At 50.2% G+C, this 27906-nt stretch overlaps 12 protein-coding genes across 12 annotated transcripts; 7 read left to right on the top strand and 5 right to left on the bottom strand.

The window, feature by feature from the left end:
* Positions 1-97: 97 nt before the first annotated feature.
* Positions 98-2509, top strand: PtrM4_011800 (fungal specific transcription factor; the record flags this gene model as incomplete). The annotated part of the gene is made up of 5 exons (XM_001931120.1): positions 98-246; positions 298-420; positions 473-1223; positions 1271-1522; positions 1568-2509. 5 exons carry the CDS (start codon positions 98-100, stop codon positions 2507-2509), a joined length of 2217 nt encoding a protein of 738 aa, XP_001931155.1.
* Positions 2510-3115: 606 nt separating this feature from the next.
* PtrM4_011790 (SKB2, Casein kinase II, beta subunit) lies at positions 3116-4225 on the top strand (the record flags this gene model as incomplete). The annotated part of the gene is made up of 2 exons (XM_066103030.1): positions 3116-3255; positions 3427-4225. 2 exons carry the CDS (start codon positions 3116-3118, stop codon positions 4223-4225), a joined length of 939 nt encoding a protein of 312 aa, XP_065965232.1.
* A 702-nt stretch (positions 4226-4927) lies between these two features.
* On the bottom strand, positions 4928-6778 carry PtrM4_011780 (AmtB, Ammonia permease; the record flags this gene model as incomplete). Its single annotated transcript, XM_001931118.2, has 6 exons — positions 4928-5113; positions 5178-5421; positions 5473-6147; positions 6204-6458; positions 6530-6594; positions 6665-6778. 6 exons carry the CDS (start codon positions 6776-6778, stop codon positions 4928-4930), a joined length of 1539 nt encoding a protein of 512 aa, XP_001931153.2.
* A 2533-nt stretch (positions 6779-9311) lies between these two features.
* PtrM4_011770 (TFB4, RNA polymerase II factor) lies at positions 9312-10364 on the bottom strand (the record flags this gene model as incomplete). Its single annotated transcript, XM_066103029.1, has 2 exons — positions 9312-10267; positions 10319-10364. The coding sequence occupies 2 exons, from the start codon at positions 10362-10364 to the stop codon at positions 9312-9314; spliced, it is 1002 nt and encodes a 333-aa protein (XP_065965231.1).
* Positions 10365-11316: 952 nt separating this feature from the next.
* Positions 11317-13377, top strand: PtrM4_011760 (Pyr-redox-3 multi-domain protein; the record flags this gene model as incomplete). Its single annotated transcript, XM_066103028.1, has 3 exons — positions 11317-11525; positions 11649-12856; positions 12905-13377. 3 exons carry the CDS (start codon positions 11317-11319, stop codon positions 13375-13377), a joined length of 1890 nt encoding a protein of 629 aa, XP_065965230.1.
* A 279-nt stretch (positions 13378-13656) lies between these two features.
* On the bottom strand, positions 13657-14136 carry PtrM4_011750 (Skp1-POZ domain containing protein; the record flags this gene model as incomplete). The annotated part of the gene is made up of 4 exons (XM_001931114.2): positions 13657-13661; positions 13709-13842; positions 13911-13959; positions 14016-14136. The coding sequence occupies 4 exons, from the start codon at positions 14134-14136 to the stop codon at positions 13657-13659; spliced, it is 309 nt and encodes a 102-aa protein (XP_001931149.2).
* A 315-nt stretch (positions 14137-14451) lies between these two features.
* PtrM4_011740 (FabG, Dehydrogenase with different specificities (related to short-chain alcohol dehydrogenase)) lies at positions 14452-15514 on the top strand (the record flags this gene model as incomplete). The annotated part of the gene is made up of 3 exons (XM_001931113.1): positions 14452-14987; positions 15077-15303; positions 15366-15514. 3 exons carry the CDS (start codon positions 14452-14454, stop codon positions 15512-15514), a joined length of 912 nt encoding a protein of 303 aa, XP_001931148.1.
* A 415-nt stretch (positions 15515-15929) lies between these two features.
* Positions 15930-18035, bottom strand: PtrM4_011730 (ThiF, Dinucleotide-utilizing enzyme involved in molybdopterin and thiamine biosynthesis family 2; the record flags this gene model as incomplete). The annotated part of the gene is made up of 5 exons (XM_001931112.2): positions 15930-16696; positions 16746-17394; positions 17459-17695; positions 17743-17913; positions 17973-18035. The coding sequence occupies 5 exons, from the start codon at positions 18033-18035 to the stop codon at positions 15930-15932; spliced, it is 1887 nt and encodes a 628-aa protein (XP_001931147.2).
* A 450-nt stretch (positions 18036-18485) lies between these two features.
* On the top strand, positions 18486-19699 carry PtrM4_011720 (DUF2419 domain containing protein; the record flags this gene model as incomplete). Its single annotated transcript, XM_001931111.1, has 3 exons — positions 18486-19052; positions 19112-19343; positions 19404-19699. 3 exons carry the CDS (start codon positions 18486-18488, stop codon positions 19697-19699), a joined length of 1095 nt encoding a protein of 364 aa, XP_001931146.1.
* Positions 19700-20884: 1185 nt separating this feature from the next.
* PtrM4_011710 (GlcD, FAD-FMN-containing dehydrogenase) lies at positions 20885-22378 on the top strand (the record flags this gene model as incomplete). The annotated part of the gene is made up of 2 exons (XM_001931110.1): positions 20885-22096; positions 22154-22378. 2 exons carry the CDS (start codon positions 20885-20887, stop codon positions 22376-22378), a joined length of 1437 nt encoding a protein of 478 aa, XP_001931145.1.
* A 1293-nt stretch (positions 22379-23671) lies between these two features.
* PtrM4_011700 (Trichoplein multi-domain protein) lies at positions 23672-26567 on the top strand (the record flags this gene model as incomplete). The annotated part of the gene is made up of 2 exons (XM_001931109.1): positions 23672-24140; positions 24187-26567. 2 exons carry the CDS (start codon positions 23672-23674, stop codon positions 26565-26567), a joined length of 2850 nt encoding a protein of 949 aa, XP_001931144.1.
* Positions 26568-26905: 338 nt separating this feature from the next.
* On the bottom strand, positions 26906-27548 carry PtrM4_011690 (DUF1772 domain containing protein; the record flags this gene model as incomplete). The annotated part of the gene is made up of 2 exons (XM_001931108.1): positions 26906-27411; positions 27485-27548. 2 exons carry the CDS (start codon positions 27546-27548, stop codon positions 26906-26908), a joined length of 570 nt encoding a protein of 189 aa, XP_001931143.1.
* Between the last annotated feature and the right edge of the window lie 358 nt (positions 27549-27906).

Genomic DNA, 27906 nt, shown 5'->3' with positions numbered 1-27906 from the left:
CGAAGCGCACTGGCCGCGACCCCAACTCCAAGTAGCTGACAGACGTTGTCATCGCCCACTTTTCGTGGCGGAACGGTTGCGCGCCGCGGAATTAATCATGAGTTCGACATCGCCGACAGATACGATCAATGCGAACGACGACATGAGCCCGCAGAACGGTTCCAGTAATACTGCAAAACGGAAGAGTGACGATGGCGCTCCAGGACAACAGAGAAGCAAGAGAAATCGCTACATCTCCATTGCTTGGTACGTCTCGCGACAGTTATGAGCACGGCGCGACCGCTGACGAGATGGCAGCAATGAATGTAAGCGTCGTAAAATAAAGTGCAATGGGAACACGCCATGCCAACGTTGCGGGAACCTAAGCCTGAAGTGTGACTACCAGCCGAATTGCTGCAACAATTTCAAAGAAAGCGATGAGTGAGCAAAGTCTGATCGCAGATGGGACCCGAGCATGACTGAGCAGGTGTAGATTCAAGCAGATGTCAGCGCATATAACCTCTCTGCAGCAGCAAGTCGATGACCTATTTCATAACCTCAACACGCTCCGAAGCCACGTCGAAGTCCAAAGCAATGGCTCCATGGGTACGCCATTCAACCAAGAATACCGACAGACGCCCATGATGCCCCCGCAACCTGAACGCTCGCAATCCAGATCATTCAGCAAACACCCACGCTTTCACGGTCCAACATCGAACGCTTTCAATGTTGGAGTTGCTAGGTCGAGCTTGAAGACAATGGGCATAAACGCGGGTGATGAAGGTGAAGACGAAGGCATGTTGACACATGACGCAACACCACGAGGATCTCCTCTCATAGAGAATACTGTATCACCAAAACGTCCTATGCACACAGACAAAGACCCAATATGGTCTGTCTCCAAGCACGAGGCGCTTCGATTGGTCCATGTTTGGCACGACGAAATGGGCGTAATGTATCCAATTCTGGAGTTCGATAAACTCCTGCGCTATACAGAGATGCTTTTTACATTCGTAGAGGCTGCAGCTCGTTCGGGTCTTATGCAAGGCGCGCTTCCTGGATCGGATGCTATGATGGATGAACAAATCAGCATACTAAAGCTGGTACTCGCAATAACACTGGTATTGGAGGGCGGGGGAAAGCATCCTCTGGGCGAGAAGCTGTTCGCAAACGTGCATAAAGTCGTTGACAGGGCTTTGTCTGAGCCGGTTAGCCTTCATGGCATCACGTTGTTAGTGCTGACTGTGAGTGCCAACTTCTCCCAGCTTTTCGACCATACTTACAGGTGCAGGCCATGTATCACTTCACCAGAGACGACGAAGCATTGGCCTGGCGAATAAGTGGGCTAGCTGCGCGACACTGTCTGGAGCTAGGTCTCCATCGTCGCGATACCTACACCACTCTCTTTCCTGATCCAGAAGAGCGAGCGACAGCAATTCGCATGTTCTGGACTATCTACGTGCTCGATCGCCGCTGGAGTTTTGGCACTGGGATGCCCTTCGCCTTGCAAGATGCGGACATTGACAACAACCTTCCAAAGCCTGTAAGACAGATCTACGATGGAAGCTAGAGAGACTGACACGAGCAGGATGTACCGATGCAAGAATCTACGCAAGCATACATCAACGCCATGATTTCATATTCAGTTATCGGGTCGAAAGTATGGAAATCCGTTAGTAATGTCGGACACCAAGATAAAATCAACAAGGAAGACATCTCCTTCTTGGATTTCCAGGTCCTCAACTGGCATCGCAGTATTCCGGAACCTCTGAAATTCGTTCACCCTGATAGCGGGCGACAAGTCGAATCTCCAGCACGCTTAGTCCATCGTCTTCAAGTTGTGCTATACCTTCGGGCGAACCAGATGCGAATAATCATATACAGGCCAGTGTTACATACAGCAAACACCATCATAGAGCATATGGAATTTGCACATGTTGTCGTCAAGGTCGCCAAAGACACGATCCGGATACTGACGTACATCAACCAGACTTCGGACATCTACAGAAGTCAACAGACAATGTTCAACTACTTCCTCATATCGGCACTAGCCGTTCTCTTCCTGGCTGTCGCCCACGCACCAGCTGAGTTTAGCCAACAGTCTCGCGATGAATTTTACATGGCTTTGGAGCTAGTTCGTGGTCTCTCTTCCAATTCGTACGTCTCGAAACGGCTGTGGAAAACCATCAAGACGATCAAAGAGGTCGGACCACGCCTTGGTCTCTTCATCCGTAACGATGAAACTAATGATGCACATTCCTCTGCTGCTGTTGCGATGGCAGGTCTTGCTGGCCATTCAATGGATGAGCTTGCGCTGTACTCGAGCGGACGCAATACCGGCGGCGTAGATACGCCGAATGGAATGGCCAGTGACTTGACCACCCTGTTTGAAGCTGCTGGGGGCATCTTCAATCTGAACGGATTTGGTGGTTCATCGTCGTCGGAGCTGTCAAATGCCAATGGAGAGTTTGTGAACGGATTCAGGCAGGAGAATGATGAGTTAGCTCAGATCCTAAGGGATTTATTCTAAACGATCCATCTAGTTTAAGGAATTTAATCAGGTTTTCCACTGTTGTGCATTGCAAGTGTTCCATTACAATTGAGACAATAAAGAAAGAAAGCACATGTGACAAATCACGTGCTCAATCGCTAAGCCCGGCCAGGGCAACCTTGGATCCTCACCTGCCAAAACACAACTTCACACATACACCTGCGACTTCCCAGGGACCAGCCCTACTGAAAGCAAGCATAATACGAACGGGCCTGGAGACTGTCCCCCTGGTCCTAGCATCAATCTCTGCACTCGCGCTCGCGCGACCCCTCCCCCACCAGCTTCACTCGCACTACTACGGCCACCGAGCCTTTCCCTGTCGGACACTCCAACGGAAACACACATGCGATAACAGAGCTGCTAGTGCAGCTTCACACAACACATCTATCCTACACGAGCCGCGATCATCTTGGAAACGTCGCCCTTCACCCTTTGCCCTCATCAACACGGCAAACGTTATCAGTCCCCCACATTCGCATTTTCCAACCCCTCGTCCTCCCGATACCCACCCACGCATTGCGACCGCGCATATCAGCCTGAGCCGTATCTAGACAGGTCGAAGCACATATACGTACTGTAGACAGCATGTCGTCTTCGTCGCAGGTCACTGAGTCGTGGATCGCGTCCTTCTGCGGGCTCTTGGGCCACGAGTACTTTGCTGAGGTCTCTGAGGACTTCATCGAGGATGACTTCAATCTGACGGGCCTACAATCGCAAGTGCCCATGTACAAGGAAGCCTTGGAGATGATCCTAGACGTGGAGCCCGAGGATGACGAAGACGAGGAAGAGGAGGAAGAAGAAGAGGACGAGGAAGACGAGATATTGGGCGATGAGAGGGCCCCAGGCTACCGGAGGGCAGGCGACCGAAGACATCTTCGGATAGCGTCTGACCTTAGTGTGATAGAGAGTTCTGCTGAGCTACTCTATGGACTCATACATCAGCGTTACATCACCTCACGACCAGGTATACAACAGATGGCCGAGAAGTACGAGCTTCAACATTTCGGTACCTGTCCACGCGTAAACTGCAACTCGTGCAAAGTACTTCCTGTAGGCCTCAACGATAGCCCCGGCCACGAGACTGTCAAGCTCTTCTGCCCGTCCTGCTTGGATGTTTACACCCCGCCCAACTCGCGTTTTCAGACCGTCGATGGAGCCTTCTTTGGCACCACATTCCCCTCGCTCTTCTTCATGACATTCACCGATCTCGATATCGGCGGCGGTCTGCGCAACAACACATCAAACACCATCGATGCGTTACAGCAACTACAATCACAGAGCGCCGACGGAAAGGCGAGAAATACCACCCCTTCGAATGTCACGTCCATCAACGGAGTCGCGCCGCACAATCTCGCACCTGGTCTTGGTACAGGCAGCATATACGAGCCACGCATCTACGGTTTCCGCGTCAGCGAACGCGCACGATCGGGCCCTCGAATGAAGTGGCTACGAATGCGGCCTACAGATGTCACCGAGCTTGATGAAATGAGGCGGTATTGGGAAGAACACGATGAGGACGCAGATCGGCCAGATGACGACGATCTCAATATGGTTGATGTAGCAGAAGGCGGAAAAGGCACGCCGGTAGATCGAAGGAAAAAGGCTATCCGAACACGGCGACGACCGACAAACGGATCGAATGCCGCAGGAGGTAGCCCGATGGACACAAACGGTGTTGGCGCAGCTGCAGGCTAGAGATTCGTAATTGAGACCACGCTCGTCGCCCGAGGTTATGTTTCCTGTGGGTACCAAAACATCACAGGGATTTCTATGGCTGATGACCGGACCGAATGGGCATATGGCGGCTTGCCGCTACGCACTTCTATGGGCAGAGAGGTCAACAGAGTGGAAATCCAAAACGGATGATTCATGTGAAGGGGGTGCGTTGGGTTGGCCAGACGTTGGTTCTTTCCTTTTCTGTTCAACTTGCTCGTTGTACACTCAAAGGATACGAAGCATGCAAGCTGGATATGTTGGGTTCCATTGGGTTCAAATTTAGTATTGTTGTAAAGATGATGTGCAACTTAGAGGGGATGTTTGTGTGTGAGTGTGCGTGGGGTTTTTCTATCCCACGATTGTTCTTGCGTTCAGGCCTGGTCAATTCGAATGCTAGGTGTCAACCATCTTCTACATCTCTGATCAATCATATGAAGTCTAAATTCTTATTTGTGGCAATGGTAATGATTATTGTACAAGTTGATGTCGTTATCTCCGTTGACAACTCAGTCCCCGAACGTATTGACGCTTTCCCCCTTCCTAGACATACACATTTTCATATAGGATTTCTACTCTTACACTGAACTGACCACCACCCAACAAAGAAACAAAATGGTATATAGCGATATATGAATAATAAGAAAAAGAAATCGCAGCCGGAGATAGAAGCACATGACCGTTTTATACGCGATGGGCCCATTCTGCAAGTTGGTGATCAGAGCCGATCGAGGCTTGGTTTTTTTCGTGGGCGCTGGTCATGGCCATGCGTGCACCATGAGGTTCAAGTGAGTGTGCCGACAGCGACATGGCCTCGTCCATGTCGTCGTCGGGAACCTTGACTTCACGCGTGAGCTCGACGTAGTCGTACTGTGAGAGGGTCGTGTTAGTATTCGTTCAACTTCAAGTAGTAAGGAAGAGTGGGAAAACTTACGGCGAACTCGCCAATCTCAACGTCGTCAATACCAGCAGCCTCTTCCTCCTCGCTGGCGCGGAGCCTGAAGGCAGGAATAAATTTGCCGATAAAGTCGAGGATACCGAGGATGAGACAGGTTCCGAGGAAGGAGTAGGTGCCGCCAGTAAAGGAGTCGGCAAGTTGGTAGGCCATCTGCATCCAGTGGTGGTTGAGGAAGCCGCCCGTGATGACCGTGTAGCCGTCGAGATGCGCTATGTAGTCACTAAAACCGATTAGCAAAGGAACGTCCATCTGTGATCGCATGGTAACTTACGCAGCAAAGAATGCGGTAAGAATGTTTCCAATGAAGCCGCCAACACCGTGAACAGCGAAGATGTCGAGCGCATCGTCGCATCGGAGGAAGTATTTAAGTTTGGTAGCGTAGTTGCAAGCAATACCACCGCACACACCAAAAACGACAGCAGACCAAGCGGGGACGTACCCAGATCCCGGAGTGATGGTCACAAGACCAGCAATTACTCCAGAGCAGAAGCCAACAGTAGACCACTTGCGTTCCAGGCGGTAGTCAACCAGGCACCAGGTAATTCCACCAACGCACGCGGCAAGGTTGGTGCATACAGCCGCCATGACAGCTCGGAGGTTAGCAGATAAGGCGGAGCCAGCGTTGAAGCCGAACCATCCTACCCAGAGGAAGACGGTGCCGATAACGATATGTGTAACGTTGTGGGGGCGGTAGTTGAGCTCCTGGGTACCATGACCGCTTCGCTTCCCCAGCATGTACGAGTAGCCGAGGGCAGCACATCCGGATGCGATATGCACAGGAGTTCCACCAGCAAAGTCGAGACCACCCATCTGGAAGACCCATCCGGATGGGTTCCAAGTCCAGCATGCGATGGGGTCGTATACGACAGTCGTCCAGACAAACATGTAGATGATGCATGGAAGCATGCGTCCTCGCTCGGCAACGGCACCTACGGCAAGAGCAACGCTGTATTCGCGGTCAGCTTTTGACATACATCGCTTAAATGGCTGATCTAGACGTACGTAATAGCAGCGAACATGCCCTGGTAGACACAGAACAAGAGATCAGGAATACGCGGGCTTCCGACCGAGGGTGCGCCTAGCACGTCCACTAAGGCGAAGTTATCCAGGGTGCCGATATACTTTCCAGCCTTGTGCGAAAAGGCTAGAGAGTAACCCCAGAAGAACCATTGAAAGGAAACGACGGCCGTCGCCATGACGGACAGCCATAGTAGCGATAGCGCAGACTTTCTTCGTGCCAATCCCGAATAGAAGAAGCTGTAGTTCAATTAGACTTGTGTACATGACAGGACTATGACAAGGGCTGTAGCGTGTTTGGGGAGACTGACCCTACGCCCGGGATCATGAGCAGCACGAGAGCGGTTGATGTAATCATCCAAGCGATGTCGCCGGGCTGGAAACCTTGACATTAGCCCCGCGTACCACAAAGTTTTATGCGACTCATGCACATGGCCAGTACTCACGTTGTAGAATACATTGAGATTGTATAACCTCGAGTCACCACCCGTAGCGTATGTCGTATTGGTAAAGGCCTCCAGAGGGACAGTGGGGTCCATTCCCGATGTAACAGGATCCATGATGTCGTCTTCTTCTGGGTAAGTTGGCGATTTGGCTTCCTATGAATGCGATGGATGAGGCGAGCGCGAAGTACAGTTGAGAGAAATCGTGGGGTATGTAGATATTGTTCCAGAATCCAGCACGGTTGTTAAGGTGGAAATGGAGAGATTGTGCAGTCGATGCAGGTGAAGACTAGTAGACCGCTACCACACAGGTTCAGGGCTGGGGTGGGAGTCGACACACTTGGCGTCAGCCCCAAAAGTCTTTAAAAGCAAGTAAAGATGGCGCCGAAACCGCAAAAAAATAGTTGCCGAAGCGAAGATGGGATTGTGATGTGCAAGGGAACGAAGTAACAAGTATACACCGTTCGGGAATCGGGTCCGCTCGGTACACACAAGCTGTACAAACTTCAACAATGGAGGTGGGGGGTCCGTGGTGGCTATATGAGCCTGGTTGCAAGATTACCAAAGCTCCATATGCTCACCAGCCCGTTCTGCTGCAGTATACGGCGGCGCTTTGACGAATTCCCCAGACAGGCATGAATATGGCCTCCTCCCGATGCCACGGACGCCACGGCAGTGGGGTGTCTCATCCAGGCGGACGAGATTGATGGGTCCCTCCTCCCTGTCAGCCAATATAGGCCCAGAGACGATCGCTAAGGAGAAGGCCAAACTACAGGGTATTGACGACGCTTGTACGGAGCGGAGACAGCGGGCCTTTTGGCGCCGAGCCTGCTGCGGCTGTCGAACCACAGGTGTGGGATGACCGTGGGACGGATTTGCCGCAAGCTCTGCTTTTAAGTATTCAGTGTATATTATCTCTTGGTCCGCCGTCATACCTGATGGATTGCGATGTTCCTTCACATGCTCAACATCTTCGACGACTTTTCTGAACAAGACCCCTATTACTGTATCGTCTTCGGACCAACACGAGGCAACGCCCAGGGAGCCCTGAAGGTCGTGTCAGATGGAAGTTAGAAGCCAGCCCATCACCACTGCATTCGCTATCAGCGAAATGAATCCGAAAGCATGTGGCTCACAGCTTTGGATGAGCATGGGTGAGCAACAGGAGCAAGGGTTGTGATAACGTCAAGGCGGCTGATAGGCCGCGCGTGTGGTTGAAGTTTGGAAACATGTCCAGGCCAACCCTGACCGAGGCTAGGCGTAGTACAAATACGGCAAAGGTCGTCGTAGCTTACAGGTGACGATCAAACCCTTTGCCCCATATCAGATCCACGAAGAGTAAAGATGAGTACAAGATCTCAACTCAACTCGTATCGCCGAGTCTGGCTGCGTACTGGTACACGAGTTCTGCGCAAGCTTATAAATGCTTCGCAACACGTCATAGTTAGTTGAAACTCCGGATGCCGTTAAATGTCCCGTCGCTTGCAGCAGTGCGAACTATGCGGGCCGTTCAAGCTCAACCCCACGCCTTCGCCCGGCCAGTCTATCCGTATCCTGCGGCACCTCCGCAGCTGTCTAAGGCAATATCAGACGTAAGACGCAGGTCCAACGGGAATTCAACAGCTCCCTGGTGAGGTTTGCATGTTTCCCTTAGCGGCCAGAAATAGGGTGCCTGAATGCAATCAAACTACACTGCTGGTTCTCCGCTCGCCTATTGTGCCCCAATGGTCTTTCTTGCATTGATCTCACTTTACTTTTTCATCGCCCAGCCCCGCTATCCCTGATGCACAGTCGCATACTTGAATCCTTTGGCTGAAATCGTAGACCCCATCTCTGGCCTATCTATAACATTTGACAATTGGTTTCTCACACAACAAGAATCCAGTCGGATGACACAATCGCGCATTAGGGTTACGAATCACCGATTATCGAACGCATGATTATTGGAAAATGCCTGATATGATCATGGTGTGATGGTCTTGGAATGTGGATACTAGCCTATCACGTCGGACTGGCCCTATGAGCTGTGCTAAGTGATTTGGGTTGAAGCTCTCCCCCACAGCCACCACCCTTAAGTAGATTGAATCCATTGGTTCCATTAACATCTGAGACATGCTCGGTGAAATGACCTCGGGATCTTTAGTCCCCGTGTTCAAACATTTCTGCTGAGATGCATATATGTAAGGAGGGGTACTATGGCGCTGCAGACCTGGGCGAATAGACTATTAACAGCGGATGCTGCTATCGATCCTCTTACTAGCCTTTCGTATCCGGGTGAGCGGCTATTGTACAGAGGTGTTAGTGGCTCTATAAACCTGCCATCTGAGTCTCCGTGTTCTCCATGCTATGGGCGGATGTATTCAAGTGGATCTCGCTTGCCACGGCCCGAGGACGGTTAGCAGATATGCATGCGTGTCCTAGAAGGAAGTACATCGGTGAATCTGGCGATCTGAAGATGGCGGTTTCAGATACGCGGGGAGTGATTCAGGGATGCAGAGGCGTGCCAGATCCTGCAGGAGTATTCCCCCCCGGGGTTGCTGAGTCGGTTCCAGTCTTCTTCTTTTTCTTTTTCTTCCTAGGTATCAACGCTGGCGGATTGGTCACGGCACTGCGTAGCGACAGATAAGAGCCGCAGGTCATGCAGAGGTTATCAGATAGGTCCGGGTTGCAAAAGACTGGCGTAGTTAGCATACATCCAATGATTTGAGACATGTTGATGGCTTGGCTTACTGCTTAAGCACACACTGCAGACGAAGCCAATGTCAACGACCTTGCGGTGACAGAAACAAGCTGCGCGAAAGTCAACACCACCGGCACTCGGGACTACCAGACTTGTCCGTGCCGTTACATCTGGTAGAAATGCCATCATTAGGTACTGCAGCAGGCCCTCTGGGCGGTCCGGCTTCATGTACACGCCCCCAGTCGCATCGCTCGCCTGCTGAAGTAGAACGGTGTCACCTGCTAGCTTGAGAATGTCTATGGGTATCCTTTTCCGTTGTGCGGCAAAGATGGAGTTCATGACGGGTATGTATTGGTTCGCTAGATCGCCAGACACGGAGACGATAAGGATACGAGATGTGAGGGGAACACGATCGACGTGGGCGTTTTCGGAATCGGCAAGTGCGGAGAGAGCTGTGCTCTCGGCAGAAGCAGCGGTTGGAGCATGTAGGATAGTTTGTTTGTTGATGTGGGTGAGAGCTAGGGAGAGGGCGCCACCGATAAGTGTCGTGGGTGTCGCTTCCAGGTGGCTCTCTTTCGTCTCGTTGAGCAGTTTTACAAAGTTGCGCAGAATGGCGCTCTCTACTACAGCAAATGGACGGTATTTGTTTGCACTCTCTGCCATGTCGTGTACCTTGTCGTTCGTAGCTCCATTGGTGCCATGTCGCGATTGAGGCTGCGGGCTCGAGGGTGTTGGATAGAGGAAGGCAGTCTTGTGTGAGTGCGAGGCTATGACGGCGACTTCATTTGCGTTGCCCGAAGCCAGGTGTGCGTTGATGAAGACGAGGATATTCGCAAGGGCGGCCGAGAGTGAGAGAGTCGATGAAAGATGCGCCCACGCATGTGGATTGGTATCGAGGACGATGGCTAGTAAAGACGGCGGGGGAACTATGAAGTTTTAGTCGCAATCATCCTAGCTGGGACTTTGTGAGAAGATACCCTCTTCTGTATTGACGTGACGGTCGGAACCATCGATAGTGTTCATGGTGTCGAATTACGTCCTTGCTGGGGGACAATGCAGATGTTTAAATTCTTCGCGAGAAGAACATGATGGTCAAAGAGCGGCACAGTTTTTCTACAGAGCCCTGGGGTGAATCGTTGGTACCGAGGAAATCATTGAGGCTCTGTTCAATCTTGCGTCGATGAGGTCAAGCTTCGCGAACGAATAGCGGTCGGGTCCGTGCCCTCCGCGTGCCCACGTGAGAGCACTGCGTCCTACTACTACTACTACTACTACTACTACTACTACTACTACTACTACTACTACTACTACTACTACTACTACACAACGGGCCGCTCCAACAAGTAGTGCAAGCTACCGTCATCTTCACAGCGATGGAAAAGATTGCGCTAGTTCTAGCAACTATCATATCTACGAACGGGGCGTAATGTTAGCTGGGTAGCCGTGATTCTATGTATGTACGTCTCGGCCTTACGGCGCAATTACATCAAGTCGGCCAAATACATCTAACATCTCATCTCCAAACTTCAAACTTCCCCCACAATTTACTTGGGAACACACGTATTCATTACCACTGTGATGGCTTACCCGTGGATGTACTACTCATATACTTTCCCAGCAGATGGAGCCCCGGGCAAGAACGGCACGGGAGCCTTCGCCCAGGTGACGGTAACTTAATCTAGCAAACCAGGTTGTGCAGCCACCAATCTTGTTCACGACAGACACCTGACCGTTGTTGCCATGTCCCTAACAAGTCGACATCTGTACCGAGGCACATTTCCAGGTCGCCACTTGCCATCGGTTGCGCTGTACCGCCCCACGTTACACGCGACCAAGCCCGGGGTTGGTTCAGCCGTGCTAAAGTTCAGCTACAAGCAAATTCATTGCGCACATTTCCTCCTGTATTTGCCAACACACTAGTTATTTGACGTGAATATTCATCTACACCGCTCTTTTTTGTATTGGAGACGCCAACATGATTAAAGAAACGATACGAAGAGTCAACGGCTATGAGAAAGATGCATACACGTACTACCCCGTCATCATTGTTGGGGCTGGAGCATCTGGGATTGCCATGGCATGTCAGCTGAAACAGCAGCTGGGCTTTGACCAGTTTCGTATATTCGACCGTCAAGCTGGAATCGGAGGAACTTGGTGGATCAATAGATACCCAGGTGTTGCGTGGTATGGCCTCAGAATCCCCTATACCGAACAAAACTCCAAGCATCCATATTTTCAAACAATGTGACCCATTTCTATCACAAGCTATCTATTTCCAGAAATCAAAGCTAAATTCTACGTACATAGTGATGTACCTGCAGTATTCTACTCTTTCTCCTTCGCGCAAAACCCCAACTGGACCTCGTTTCACCCACCCGGCAAAGAAATCGTACGCTACTATCACCAAGTCTGCGACAAATACAAGATTACCGACAAGATCGAGCTCAATACCGACATTGAATGCTGCAAATGGCTCGAAGATGAGCAACTATGGGAAGTTACACTCCGCCGTTTGATCGCCGGCATGGGCGACCTCTCCTCCAAGGAGCGTATCAAGATTGCACAAGAAAGGGGCGAATACGCGGTATACTCCGAGACGGAAGTTGTAAAAGCAAAAGTTGTGCTCAGCTGTGTAGGCGGCCTGGTCGAGCCCAAAGGCTGGCCGGACGAGATCAAAGGCATCGAGAACTTCAAGGGCAAAATGTTTCACTCGGCTCGGTGGGATGATATGATCGAATTTACGGACAAGAATGTGGTGGTGGTAGGGACAGGATGCAGTTCCGCGCAGCTCGTCCCACGCCTTCCCAATGCCCCTTACAATGCCAAATCTGTCACTCAGTTGATGAGATCACCCCCATGGGTTGTACCTGCCTTCCCAGCCCCCGGTGGCGATGAGTGGTGGGAGAAGAACGGGCCAAGACTCATGAAATACATACCCGGGTTAAAAGAGCTCCTTCGATTCACTATTTTTGCTGGTGCAGAAGCCGGATTTCTCAAGCTCTTTCCCAACACACCGTATGCTGAGGAGGGAAGGAAAGAATACGAAGAGAAGACGCTTGAGCACATGCGAAAAAATGTGCCGGAAAAGTACTGGGAGATGATGACGCCAGATTACGGTGTAGGATGTAAACGACGCATCTACGACAAGAGATGGCTACAGAGTCTGAACAACCCAAAGATAGAGTTGACCACCCAACCGCTGAATCGGATCACTGAAGACGGTGTTGTCATTGGACCTGGTGTAACGTACCCGCGTAGCGTGAAAGAGGATGAGCATCCCGAGAGGGAGATTCCAGCTGATATCATCGTCTTGGCAAACGGCTTCGACACTACGCGTTGGCTACACCCGCTCAAGGTCATTGGCAAAGGAGGCAAGGACCTAGTACAAGTCATGGAAGAACGAGGAGGCGCCCAGGCGTACCAAGGTACTGCCGTCGACGGTTTCCCAAACTTCATGATGATATTCGGGCCAAATACTGCGACTGGACACTCATCTGTCGTCATGGCCAGCGAGAGTAAGTTTCATGGACACTTGTTGACTACATTGCTAACTCTCAGCCTAGACATGGTGAACTACTCGCTCAACTTTATCCGACTTATCCTCAACGACGAGGCTCGCACAGTTGATGTCAAGCACTCTGCCGAGGTAGCCTACACAGCTGAAATGCAACGCGCTCTCAAGAACACCGTTTGGCAGAGTGGGTGTTCGAGCTGGTACTACACTGCAGACGGTTGGAACTCGACTGTCTACCCATATACACAAGTCGATTTCTGGCGCCGTTGTACATTCCCCAAGTGGGACGACTGGAACATTGAGTTTACGAGTAGAGGTATTGCGAAAACGAGAATGAGGCGGGCGGTCAGGGGTCTTGCGCTTGTACTTGCTATTGGAGGGATGTGGCGGTTGAAGAGGAGTGGACTGGGACTGGAGGATGCGAAAGAGTGGTTGAAGGGAGTGGTACGAGGTTCCTGGGCGATCTTGATGCACTTGTGGGCTGCGTACAGAAAGGCGCTTTCTTTCCAAGGTAGTAATTGAGAGTATATATGTACATGTAATGAACAAACTCTCCAAACCTTGCGCCCCTCCTCGCGCCCTGAGGGCCTCGAATCCCTCCCCGCTTGTTCAGAGTGATGGCTTCGTAGTATTACTTCAGCGTTGTCGACATCCTAGAATATTATTACTAGACACATCACCACCGGATGGACCCTGTAGGCGTCTCTTGTATACTCCGCCCACGAGTCTCAGTCGGCTGGTTGCCCTCCCAAAGGCAACCTTGAGCCTGGCTGTAGTAGCTCAGTAGTTCCCAAGATACGCTCATACTAGACTTGTCAGTACATGGCCATCTTCCTTGTACGCTATCACATACCGTCAAGATAATCCGCAGCAATCAACAGCTCCAAACACAGCTCTGGCGGTATGTCCATATCAGAAACGTCCTTGCTTTCGGCGTGCTTCTGGTTATAATAAAGGTATTCGCAGACTTTTTCTAGCACAACGCCACTACGTTTCCATTAAGTCAGCATGTTCGTCATACCCAATGTGGGAAATAACCGTAGGATTCGACGTACTTGATGGTGGGCAGATCAACGCGATTCTGTGTGTTCTCTCGGAAGCCGGCTATTCAGGTCTGTTAGTAAAGGCTTGGAGTTGAGAAAAGGTGGTGTGGGCAGTACACATGGGGTCCAGCGCCTTCTTGATGGTGCCCGCTATGCAGGCTGCGGAGCGGAGGAGCTTGAATTCGTAGCCGTCGTTGGACACGAGAGTGACGTACTCGGTGGTCTTGTTGTCTGCCATAGCCGCGATATGTGCATGTAGTGTTCCGGAAGAAAGACGTTTGCCGATGGGCAGGGTCGTGGGGCGTTGAGGCGCACAGGGATAAAGATCGCGGGGAATGGCTCCGCCGTCGCGCTGTCACGTTTTCTCGCGTAAGTACCGGTAACGTTAGCTCTGATCACTTCTATTACATCTGTCCCACGTCTTGTCGAGATCACCTTAGGAAAACTCAACCAGTTCAATTACCTTCAACAAAGTGCGACCGCTTTGGGAGAATAATCAGAATCTGGTTGGCGGCCAGCTGGTAGACTTTGAGATCGCTCTTACCTAACGACCATGGCGAGACCACCTCACGTCCTTATAACAGGCGGAAGCCGAGGTATAGGCCTAGCTATCGCACAGTTGTTTGCAAAGAACGCATACCGTTGCACTTTGATATCCCGCTCAGAAGAGGATCTTAAAGCCGCGGTAGCAACTCTAAAACCTATACCATCAAGCACACCATCGTCAACATCCAATGAGCAACCACGCACGTTACCCGACACAGTCCAACATTCAGTAGTAGCAGGCGATGAATTACTCAAGCCAATTACACCGGATCTATCTGCAAGCCTGCAGCACGGATACATGGCAGGAGACATAACCCACGCCACATTGTTCTGGACAACCGCGCCCTCTGGACCCTTCGCAGCCCGCCTACCCAGGCCAGCCTCTACCAAAACTCCACCAGTGAGCTCACGTATAGACGTAGTAGTCAATTGCGCCGGTCGAACTCAAGCGAAGCTCTTCTCGGCGCAGAGCGAGGAAGAAATCGATGAAATAATCAAAGCCAATCTCAATGCAATGATGCATGGCACAAGGTTCCTTTTACGGTACGTGCTATATTTATTTATTCACCCTTGTCCGGAATGCAAGAAATGAGATTACGATCGGTGTACTAACGCTATGAGCAACTCTTTAGACACGGATACCTCAAACGCTCTGCTGATGCGGAGAAAGCCCACGACCCCGTCGTCATCAATGTAAGCTCACTGCTAGGTCTCCACGGAGGATACGGCGCTGTTGCGTATGCAGCGGCGAAAGCAGGTGTTTTGGGGTTCACCCGCGCGCTGGCGACCGAATATGCCAGTCACAAGGTGCGCGTTAACGCGATTGTACCTGGCTATGTTGAGACGAATATGACAAAAGGTGCGTATATGTCGTACAAGGAGAAACTAGAAAGCTAACAAGAACAACCTTTCCATTCCTAGACCTAGACAAAGCCAACCTTGAGAAACGCATCCCACTAGGCCGCTTTGGATCACCGGAAGAAATCGCACATGCAGCACTTTTCCTCGCACAAAACAAGTATGCACATAATTGCGTGGTGAATTTGGATGGTGGCTTATCTGCCGTCTAAATCGACACAAAAAAGACTCTGATGATCAATCATTTGTGTTCCCGTTTCTTGCCATTTCGGCCTTGCAATACGGCCCTAAGTCCCCCCAAGCTTTCAGATGATCCCTGAGGTATATACCGTTTCTTTCCAGCTCTCCCAGAACGCCCGACTGATTAGATCCCAGATTGCTGTTGTACAGAGGAGGAGATTTGTGGATGCGCGTAGTTCAATAAGAAGTCCACGACGGAGAAGTAAGTTCTGGGTCGGTGACCAAGGCGGTGAACATGCTTCAACGCCCACGGTCCAAGGACGAAACGGAAGAGGCGCTGTATACTGTATTGGGTTGGTGCCAATAGAATACCAAGCTCTCCCGTCAACGAGGAATGACAATATACCAGATCGCGTTCGATGCTGGGCTTCCAAGAAGGCGCTTTTCTCAATCATCGTCAATGACAATCGCTCCGTCGTCTTTGTCATCTTGAATGACAATGTGGTCGTCGCCTTTTTTCTGTGCCTCTTCGATGACCTTGCCCTTTTTGCGCACAAGGTCATCCTCGAGACCTGCTTCGCTGGCTGTGCGCTTTATAGGACCGTTTGCTGTCCCATTTGTAGTGGCCTTGGAACGCCCATGGGGAAGAGTGCCGTTTATGGTCGCATGGCCATTAGTCTCTGGGCTTGGCGTGTTAGGCTTCGTCGCGATCTTCACCTCGCCTGGTAGTCTGAGAGGATTGGCATTCTCAGTGAACACTTGCTGGATAACAGAAAACACAACGTCGACTTTTGCATTCTCATCAGCCTCGTCGGAGATTGTGAGAAAAGTGTCACCCTTGAGCCCTAGCTCCTCGAATGTCTTGTCAAGGTGAACGTCTTCGTCGACATCGTAGAGAATATCGGCCTCACGCTTGATGCTAAAGTCCTCTCCATATCCGAGCTGCCCCTTGAGGATGGTATCCACAAGATCGCTCAGCTTCGCGCGTTTCGTGTCCACGTGGAGTTCTGCGTAGCATACGCCGCATGTTGTACAGTGAGGATTTGGCGGACGGAGGGACTCGCTTGAGATGACGCGCTCAGTGCCTCGGGTGAGGAAGACCATTTTCGCCCTATCAAGCTGTTCACGCATAACCTTGAATGCTTGGAGAACGCAGAGACCGGCCGTCATGGCGTTGGTAGTTGCGATAGCTGGGATGATGTTGCCGGCCATTTCTGCAGTTGGTTAGCACTGTTGTTAATTGGGTTTGCTCAGAATGCATACGCTTGATGTCGAACTTGGACCGCAATTCGATACCGAAAATATGTGAGCGTAGGTTTGCGCTTGCGACAACAAAGTCCAGTGTGTCCACATCGTCCTTGTCGAAGCTAAGAATAGGCACCGAATTTCCAACGTCTGCATTTGCGCGCGTCTCTTCCAGCCGAGTACTGAGGCGCTTTATGCTGTCGACAAAAACGGCAAAGTTTTCTGCCACGTTCCATACGACTTGGTCTTGCTGTGCGATAATAGGACCCACGCCTAATGACTCTTGCATGAGCGTATCGTAGTCTAGTGCTTCGGGTGCTCGCTTCGTCTTCCACATGTCCTCCATGCTCCGCAACCGCTCGATGTCTTCCTTGAAGACTTTGTCGAAGACCAAGCGCGGGAAATCCTTGGAACCCATAGAGTCGCGTATGCGCTTCAGCGCCTGTGCTTCCTTGCGCAAGTTTGCGACCTCGGTTGCGTTGTCGGCGGTTTCGCTGTGGTCTAGTTCTGGCGCTTCGTCTTCTGATGTGCCAAATATTTCGGCAAACAGATAAGACTTTCCCCATACTATACAGTGGATGGGTTGTGACGGTGTGCTTCGAATCGTGCAGACGGGGAAGGTCTTGGGCGCATCTTTCGGGGTGCAGTCGTAGCATTCGGTTTCGCCCTGATTGCAATTACCACTAGTTAGCATACCAATCTCACGAGCACTTCGAGTTAGTGTTGCGCACTCTCTTGATGACCTGGACCTGTCCATTGAACCCAGTTGTGCCGCTCTCAATCAGCGGGACATTGGCTGCCAGGCACATTTTGTTGACGTGCCGCCGCGCATCTAGATTGTCCAGCGCATTGAAGACGATGCTGAAGCTCTGGAACCACGCGACATTGAATTGAGTATCCTTGATGTTGTCGTGATAGGCTATGATGCGGACATTGGGGTTGAATCTGCCAGCCGACTCTTTCGCAACCTGTGGGATTGTGAGCGCAATCGCCCCGAGCCGGGGTTTGGCCATACCAATGCCTTTGACTTCTTGATGTGCTCATTGCGAAACAGAAACTGGCGATTGAGGTTGCTGAGGTCGATGGTGTCCAGGTCTACGACGTGAACTTCGCCAAAACTGGTGAGGACTAAGTTTTTGAGTAATTCGCAGCCGATGCCACCAGCGCCTACCATCAGGACGCGTGCCTGTATGTACATGGTCAGCCATGTGCACGAAACCTGTTTGCGCGTGCCGAGCAGCTAACCTCCTTGATGCGCTGGTGAAGGGTGCCGCTGAGGCTCTGTCGAGCAAACTTGTCGCGTGCCATTGCGAATCTGTGGTTGCGAGAAGCGAGCGGTACAATACTATTGTAGGGCGAGGTTTGTTTTGCGCGAGCCTACGACATGCGACGATAGGCACGGTGCCGGTGCCGATGCCCGGTTCAAGGTGAGATAGGTAGGTAGCAACTAGCAAGTGAGAGACGAGACGAGACGTCAGTGCTGCTGGGTAGTCAAGTTAGCGCCGCCCACGTCCGCTTCCTTCAGCCTCGGAACCTTGGCGACTAAACGAGCGCCCTACTGTACATATGAGTGCATTATACAAATCGAAGACGCAGACACGAAATATTCACTCATTGCATCTGCACACTTGCTTTGGCGGCGTGGCAGCCATTCAGTTGTAGCTAACTAGCTAACACCAATACCTCGCCGCTACCCTGCAACTTATATTCACTGCGACTACCGAGCCTGGACATAGCGTGCCTCTCGGTCCCCTCATCATGTCGGACGATGAGGTTGATTTGGAGCTGCTAGACCTCATGCGGAAGCACTGGGGTGGGGGCGCCAAAGACAATGGTCCGCCAGAGACAAAGGTCCTCGAAAATGCACAATTCATCTACGACAACAGCATGGACGTCGCCTTGGATATGCGCTCTACCAAGGTCGCTGCTCAACTCGTACTCGCCGAGATGGAGCAGCGAGAGTATTCAACAAAGACATGGTCTGAGCATGAGCTGCATCCAAAAGCAAAAGATGAGAGCACACTCAACTTCATCTTCACTATGGACCTCCTGAACTTTAGCTTCTGGAGCGAGAAGAGTGACGACGAGCGCTTTGCTGTAGTGTACAAGGGGAAAAGGTGGACCGGATACTGGAGTTTAGTCGCTATTTTACAAAGAGCTTTGGACCAGGAGATACCCATCACCAGCCCAGAGTTTTGGGTTGATGAAGAGCAGTGCTCCGAGGAAGTGCTGCGGACAGTTTTCAGCTCTGGTACCGACGAGGAAATTCCAATGTTCGAGCAACGAGTGCGGTGTTTGAGGGAAGCTGGCCAGATCCTAGAGGAGGTGTGTCTTCCACGCATGCGAGTCTAGTAGATCAATTTAACTTATAACTGGCCTTGTAGGAATTCGACAACAGCATTGTCACTTTGATAGAAGATGCGAACAACTCTGCAGCCGCTCTCGTCAACCTTCTCGCCGAAAAGTTTAATTGCTTCAGAGACGAGGGCAAGTTCGAGAACAAAAAGGTTCGCTTCTTGAAACGAGCTCAAATATTCGTTGCAGATCTATGGGCTGCCTTCGACGGCGAAAGCTACGGCAAATTCAACGATATCGACAAGATCACCATGTTTGCAGGTACGCGGAAGCTTGATGACCTAATCTGACCTAGTCTAATCGAGACTGACCTCCCTCTAGATTACCGTATCCCACAGATGCTGCACTCACTGGGCATGATATGGTACTGCCCTCCCCTCGAAAACAAACTTCGCCGTCTTGAAACTATAGAATCTGGTCACTCCTGGGAGATGCAAATACGCGGATGTAGTATCTGGGCCGTAGAGCTCCTTCGCCGAGAAATACTCAAGCTGAAGCCGGACGCAAAAGTCAATGCGATCCTCATTGACTTCTTCCTGTATGACCTAGCCAAAGAGAAGGAAAAAGAGGGGGCAGAAGCGATACCACATCATCGGACACGAAGCATATGGTACTGATCGGCATGGTATGAGCTGCGGTTTGCAATGTTTCCATGGAACTCTGCTCAATTTCGATACATGCAATTGTGTATGCAATGGCATCAGTATCGGCAACGTTTGGTATTCAGGGTATGACCCTCACTGATCCCTGCATCACGATCGCTGCACACGCCACATCTAACCTTCGACACTCAACACGTACTATTAGTCACGTTCGAATCACATGTCCTTCTCAAGTGCCGCAATACAGTACCTGGTTTTACTTGAGTTTGCTGCGAGAGCATTCACTTGAGAACAGAAAGAGGGCACAGTATGCAATTTGCTTCTGAAGGCGTGATATCGGAGGAACGGGGGGACGTCGGAAATATCTTACGTGCAACGCCTCACGCCATTCCATTTGCTGTTATTTACCTGCGCTAGTCATGGCCATGAACACTTCTCAGTGCCCCTTTCCCAGATACAGCTCGATGGTTGATGACGTCTGACCAATATCTGTGGTATACCGGAGGGATTCGCCTTGCATGTAAGCTTCGTGCTAGATGCGGGCCGCTTCAGTGTACCAGAGCTTAAAACGAGAGGTATTCAAGGGTCTCTTCAGTCTAATCTAATACTCTACCATGGATGCGGTCTCAGATGATGATGGAATTGCATTGTGGATAATTGCGGGCTGAACCATTGGGGAAGAAGGCGTACATGCACGCGGATAAGTGGCGATCCTATCACAAGTCATGAGGCAACGGCATAACTCGGCATGGGCCCAAAGCTCGTACTAAACGCGGATCATAGATGGTCCCGACACAAGAGTTTACTGCAAGTTGATCATTGCATGCCAGTTTCTCGGGCGTGGACCGCATCCTGCTGCCGCTCCGCACTTCGGAAGCCGGATACTCGCAATAAAAGCACATCGACTATGCAGGTATTCATTAAAATGACACTCAGACATTGGCCACGCGTTTTCTTACCCGTGTTCTCGCGAACTTGACTATTGCCAAGCGTAAGCATATCCATGTTGGCGGTGTCATTTCGGTACCCAGGTGGATCATTCCTAATCAGCGACGTTGTATAATAAGTGCCTTCGTACCTAGAACTGCTCACGCTCGCAAGTAGATCTTCCTATTCAGTGTGAGATTTCAAAAATAACGGGATCTTGGAAGCCAGTAGCTAACTACGTGTCAAGGATACTTCCACCTATACACCTACGCTATGGGCCAAGGATCAAGTGGTGTTCAGTCAAATCCTCTTGAGGATTGTCTCAAAGTCGCCACAAGCCCCCTTGGAAGCTATGCTTTCCATGACAAACTGCTTTTCCAGTTGACGGATGTCAAGCCATACAACCTTGACTATCCAGTCAACCCGATTGCAGTCACATACCCAGGAAGCACAAAGGAAGTCGCTCAGATCATCAAATGCGCTACGACATACGATAAGAAAGTCCAGGCGCGCTCCGGCGGGCACTCGTATGCCAATTTTGCCCTTGGAGATGGGGACGGTGCCATTGTTATCGATATGCAGAAGTTCAAGCAGTTCTCCATGGATACTTCTACTTGGCAAGCTACCATCGGTCCTGGAACCCTGCTTGGCGATGTCTCCAAGCGTCTACATGAAAATGGCAACCGTGTCATCCCCCATGGCACATCCCCTCAAATCGGGTTCGGTGGCCACGGGACGATAGGTGGCCTAGGACCTCTTTCGCGCATGTATGGCTTGACCCTGGATAGTATTGAAGAAGTGGAAGCAGTCCTAGCCAATGGTCAAATCGTACGAGCTTCAAAGACACAAAATGAAGACCTCTTCTTTGCCATACGGGGAGCTGCAGCCAGCGTCGCAGTCGTCACCGAGTTCAAAGTACGCACCTATCCTGAACCCAGCAGCTCAGTGTTGTACTCGTACACCTTACAGGGCGGCTCTGTTGCGTCTCGGGCCAATGCGTTTAAGCAGTGGCAGAAACTTACAACTGATCCCAGTGTTTCCAGGAAGTTTGCGAGCACGTTCGTATTGAGCGAAGCTATTACAGTCGTCACCGGTACATTCTTCGGCACCCAGGCAGAGTTCGACAGCCTAGACATTACCTCTCGTCTCCCAGCTGATATGATATCCAACAATACCGAAGTGAAGAATTGGCTCGGGGTTGTAGGTCATTGGGGCGAAAGCTTGGCTTTGCGAGCTGGTGGAGGCATCCCGGCTCATTTCTACTCTAAATCTCTGGGCTTTAAAAAAGACGAGATAATGGACGATGCGACGGTCGACAAACTCTTCAATTACATCGACAAGGCGGATAAAGGTGGTGCGGTGTGGTTCGTCATCTGGGATCTCGAGGGCGGTGCCATCAGTGATGTGCCTACGACTGAAACATCTTACGGCCACCGTGACGCGATTTTCTTTCAACAGTCATATGCTATAAACCTACTGGGCAGGGTCAGTAAAACCCAATCTTTGACACGAACCGCCTGACGCATACTAACCTTTTCTTAGGTCAAGGACGATACTCACGAGTTCCTCAATCGCGTAAACAGCGTTATCATGGAATCAAATCCAGGTGGATATTGGGGTGCGTATCCAGGCTACGTAGATACTGCACTGGGTAACAGCAGCGCAAAGGCTTATTGGGGAATAAATTCGGAAAGACTGCAAACTATCAAGAGCTGGGTCGACGCGGGAGATGTGTTCCACAACCCACAGAGTGTGCGGCCGAAATAAGGCAGTATCGAGGATGGCCGTGCTGCCTAAAGATAGTAGACCTGATAAGGTTTGGTTTGCATGTCAAGATGTGGCCTGTATGGCCATGAAGATATGCCCGTCTAAGGCTATGATTGACATAGTAGTTGTTATCCTGGCATGTGTTCTCCGTAGATATGCAATACAACACTCGTCAGAACTCATTCGGTACTGGAGATAAATATGTGAAGTCGAGTTATCATCAGCTTGTACAAGTGCGCAAGTAGCGGACACGTCGATATACAGAATTACCAATTAGCTCACCTGTTTACACGAATATGCCCAACACCAACACCCAGCCCTTTTGTCTATACTAGGAACCTAATCGTCTTTTCTCACGAGATCATAGGTCAGTCAATCAGCCAACAACACGTAGGACATTATACAGTATGAACGAAGAGTCGCGCATCATAAAGGCCAGGTGCTACTTATACCGAAGATGTGCTAGCAAGAGCACAATTCAGATTTGGTAGCTATATCGTCACATTGCTCTCTGAGAAAGCCGAACAAACAGAGTTTGCCCTTACTAGACCTATAATATCAAGATAATGCACACCCTCGTCGTATTATATGATCCTAGCTAGATTGGTGTTTACCTAGTAAAGCCATATATTAGGCCGATGAGACTCTAGATATAATATCTTTCGCCATTCTTTACTTACTGAAGAGCTCAACTATAGAATTTGATGAGGTACATGTATGGTGTTTCAAGGATCCTGTAAATATGCCGATGGAGGCCTACGGCATTGGAAGATTTGTTCTCCCAGCCGTTATGCACATCGAAACCTGATCGTAGGCACTATTACTAAGGATAACAGATGAGTCGCAGCCGCTCTATATAATCTCAAGAATATCAATTGAGAGGTGACGAGGAATGCAGTGCCTAATGCGGTGGCAACCGCCCTGCAGCCGTCTGTGCGGCCGAACACGCTAGAGATTTCATCGTCCGAAGCTTTTTCGCACTTTCGACCACGAAATCCGTTATCGGTTTCATCAATCACAGCCACCAAGCTCACATATCGTGAGTGAGATATGTCTCAAGGCACTCTGAATCAGGAAAATTGGCCTGTAAGCCAGTCAGTACGGCTTTTGGTGGTGCGTTGGTATGTGGCCTGCGACCGGAGTTCGTCGCCCAATCAGGACTCGCAGCTAGAGCCTCACTCACTTTTCTCAGTTTTTCGTCAAGTCCAACAGCGTAATTCACATCAGAGATACAAGAAACATCATCCTAAGAAGGCTTGGTAGAGGTGACGTCGTTATCGTGCAATAAGCGCCATGTTTGACAAGCTTGGCCATGGCCGCATTTCACGGCTGTTCAAGGAGAACTTACGCAAGACTATCCCGTATCAACACCGCGTGAACGACTACTTCTGGGGCACTCGTGGCGCGTTGCGCCAGCATTTCGGCCCAAAAGCACGTATACCTGAATTATTTGAAAGAAGAGACCGAGTCTACTTTACGCTCGAGAATCAGAAGTTGAAATGGTATGCACCTGCACCATTCCCTCATCATGAACTGTTGGATGCAGCGGCAAGAGTGGGACGCGTAGAAGAAAGTATCGGGTACACCTTCAAATACAAGTTGTACTGCATAGAGGCACTCAAGCAAACAAATAGCACCACGCCACTCTACTTCCAAGGCGTTGTCATCAATACCGATTGCAACAGACGTTTGGCTTTGTTGGGCGATCGGGCACTCGACTTAGCTTTGAGTGAAATTTGGTTCTATACGGGAAACACATTAGGTTTGTCCTTCACGGAGGTTCAAAGTTCCAACTGACATCATACCAGCGAACTATACAGCTATGAGTCTGAAAACCGTGACCAGAGCTGCCCTCAATACCCAGGGTCTGCAAATCAACCTTCACAAAAATCTTATACTCGCAACGGGAGCTACTAGCGCCACACCCAACCAGGTAGCAGAGACGTTTGAAGCTCTTCTTGGTGCTGTTTACATAGATTCAGGACATGACGTTGAAGCAGTCAAACGTGTTATCAATACGCTTAAACTGGACCAGAACAGGTATCTGAGGAGGGACGACGATAGCATAGCTGAGAGAGAGCGAAAAGAAAACGCAGCACAGCGGTTGGTCGAAAGCATAGAGCGAGAACAAGACCAGAAAAGTATGGCCGCGTCTCGCAAAAAGGCAGAGTTACGAAGAAAAGAGAAGGCTTCTCAGGCGGAGGCTATGAAAGAGAATGCGATCGACCAGTCAAAAACAACGTGGACCAGTCTTTTCTCCCAATTTCTCTATGGTGTGCAACCACAAGCACAGCTAGACAAGGACATGGTCAATATGACCAAGCAGAAGGCCCTAAATACGTCTCCAGAAACTGAGAAATCGAACTCGGCAGATTTCGCGGACAGAGCTACTACAGAAGTGGAGTCGACCACTATCGGGGACTACTTGAGACAATATACGCAGAAGCTGCTGGGACAAGAACCCTTTTCAATGAAGCAGAGACGAAAAGAGGCACGAAAAGAGAGAGAGAAGATGAAGCTATTACAGGAGCAAGAGAAGAAAGAACGACAGAAGGTAAGGGAGAAGGAGATAGCCTTGCAGAGTATGAAGAAGCAGGAAATACAGAAAGAGAAACAGAAGCAAAAGGAGCAAGAGGCCAAGAAAAAGGAGTTAGAGGCTCAGGAGAAGAAGAGACTAGAAGACCAAAGAAACAAGGAGCTAAAGGCTCAGAAGAAAAGGGAACTAGAAGCTCAGAAAAACCAGGAACTAGAAGCTCAGAAACAACAGAAACTAGAAGCTCAGAAGAAAAAGGAACTAGAGGCTCAGAAACAACAGAAACTAGAAGCTCAGAAGAAAAAGGAACTAGAGGCTCAGAAACAACAGAAACTAGAAGCTCAGAGGAAAAAAGAACTCGAGGCTCAGAGACAGCAGGAAATAGAGGCCCAGAAACAACAGAAGCTAGGGACTCAGAAACAACAGGAGGTAGAACTTCAGAAACAGCAGAAGCTAGAGGCCCAGACACAGCATGAACCCGACACTCAAGGAGAAAAGGAGCTAGTGGTCCAGACACAGAAGGAATCCAATGTCCAAGAAGAGAAGGAGGTGGAAGCTCAGGCACAAAAGGGCTCTGCTGTCCAAGAAGAGAAAGAGCTAGAAGCTCAGGCACAAAGGGACTCTGACGGTCAAGAAAAGAACGAGCTAGAAGCTCAGGCACAAAAGGTGCCAGAAGTTCACGAAGAAAATGAGCTAAAAAATCAGGCACAAAATAACTCCGACGTTCAAGAAGAGAAGGTGCTGGAAACTCAGGATCAAAATGTGCCAGAAGCTCACGAAGAAAAGGAGTCGGAAGAGCAGAAATATACAGAGCTAGAAGCCCGGAAACAGAATGACGGAGAGCAGCAAATTCAGAAAGAGGAAGAAGACCACAGAGAGCCAGATGGATTGAGTGAAAGAGAAAAGAAGGAAATAAAGTGGCGGAAGGAGGAATTAAAGGCAGGGATGCAGGAAGATGAGGCACCCCTCCCTGCTGGTCTCCGACAACACGCATGGAATATTGCGAACACAAAAGCAGGAACACTGAAAAGGCGGGGAAAGCCGTGCCATGTTTATGCCCTCTTTCAAGAACAGTTAGCAGAAATAATTCTTAGACAGAGACAAGGCAGCAAGAGACTTGAACGACGGGCAAAATTGCGGGAGCAACGCAGAATAAAGTGGCACGAGGACACTCCAGAATCCACCCAGGAAGAGACAATGGCAGCTCCTGTCACATCTCATGAAGAGGAACCAGTGTCAGCCCCGGTATCGAAACAAGAACAGGTGAAGCCTTTGGAAATACAGAAGCCTGCAAAGAGCGTCTCGCCGGTCCAGAAAAAAGGCAAACCAAATGTCGAAAGGAGCATCAGGCAGATGGAAACCGAGCTTATCCAAGAGCACCAGCGCGCATGGCAAAAGGCTGGAACTGATATATCAAAACCTGAGCCACGAGAGGGCGATGACGCTCCCCTCCGACGTCCACTAAAAATGACACTGAGACAACGACGTTCGCTCGCTGCGAGTATCGAACAGTTGAATGATAAACGAAGCTCAATGTCAAGCGAAGAAGGCAACTCCCACCAGGCTGAAGTGCAAGTATTGCCGACCACAGATGTCGTAGGGTCCGCCATGAGGGCGCATGTGGCGCATGAGAGAAGAGCAAATGACAGGTCATGAGTACTCGCGTCATTTATTCTTTTGCTTGTGCTATGAGGACATTGGGACGATGTATGAATATGGTATAATCTGTATGATAGTTGTCGACCCATTGAGGAGCCAGTTGGAAGCACTGACTTGGCTCATATACAAGAGTGTTTGAATGGCCTCATTGTGCGAGTGGGCGATCCATGCAGAAGTCTACATGGCAGGTAAGTTAAACAATATCTCACTCAACTGTATTATATTTATTCGATTGCGGTAAAAGCATATTTTGTCATGTATCTGAACGTCATTGTAAGATGAAAGTATCTTTAATCAATGATACTGACTCAACTTGATAACGACTACAACAACACTCATACAAACACGGTAGCAGCCGCACTAAGTACTGTAGCAACCCCACTAATAATGTACCTCCACGCATTCGTCCTCGCCCACGTCTGCACAATAACCTTCATATCCACAGTCTCTGCCCACCTCCTTGCCCTCTCACTCGCACTATCCCAATCCGTCACTTTACCTTTACCTTTTGCCTTTAGTAGAAACCCCTCCTCACGCAATAGTTCCTGTACCTTGCACTTGCCCGCGCCGTTGACCCCAGACTCCATATACAGCATCGTATACGGTACAACACTAGCCATTGCACCCGCTGCAACAATGTATAGTCCCTTTGCTATTATCGACGAAGACGAAGACGTGAAACAGGCGAGCAGGGCGTTGCTAGAGGCACCGAGGAGGATCATTGGGCCTACGTAGGCGGGCGCAAATTCGTAGGCTTGAAACCATTGTTTCGCGAGGAGTTTGGGTGGGGCGTGCGTTGTCAAGGGGGGCATGGCGACGTGGGTGTAGGCGAATGTGAAACCTAAGGGTTTGTGTTCGTTGTTAGCTTGGGGCTCTTGGTTGAGTTGGTGTGGGAGGAGGTGGGTATGTGGTACCGGTGTATATAGCTGGTGCGATTGTTGCGATTGCGCGGAGAATGGAGATGGTGGTGTCGCTCATTGTGTGTCTATGTTTATGCGAATTGCTGGCAGTGAAACAAAAACGTAGAGGAAGAGTGGTTGCAGAAGCGGTAAGTTTGGAAAGGCTGTGAGTTCTGATATTTGTGTATTGTTGATACATGCAATTGATGTTGGTGCAGCTCGAGACGTCATCGCAGCTGCTTAGCGCTGAGGCGTTTGTGGAATATTTCATCTCGAACAACTGAGATTTCAACAGGAAAAAGGCATACCTTAGACCTTGTTGATCTTGCAGTATGTAGAAGACGTACTCAAGATGTCAATTGCTTGTGATGGGAGTTTTATCTGCCTTTTCAACTGCAATCAATCTGCGTTGCACTCAGTCGAAGTAGTATTATCTA

This window comes from Pyrenophora tritici-repentis, chromosome 1, assembly GCF_003171515.1.
Source record: "Pyrenophora tritici-repentis strain M4 chromosome 1, whole genome shotgun sequence".
In the NCBI taxonomy this organism is placed as follows: Eukaryota; Fungi; Ascomycota; class Dothideomycetes; order Pleosporales; family Pleosporaceae; genus Pyrenophora; species Pyrenophora tritici-repentis.
Note: the sequence above shows the minus strand (reverse complement) of the source record. Positions and strands in the feature narration are given on the sequence as shown.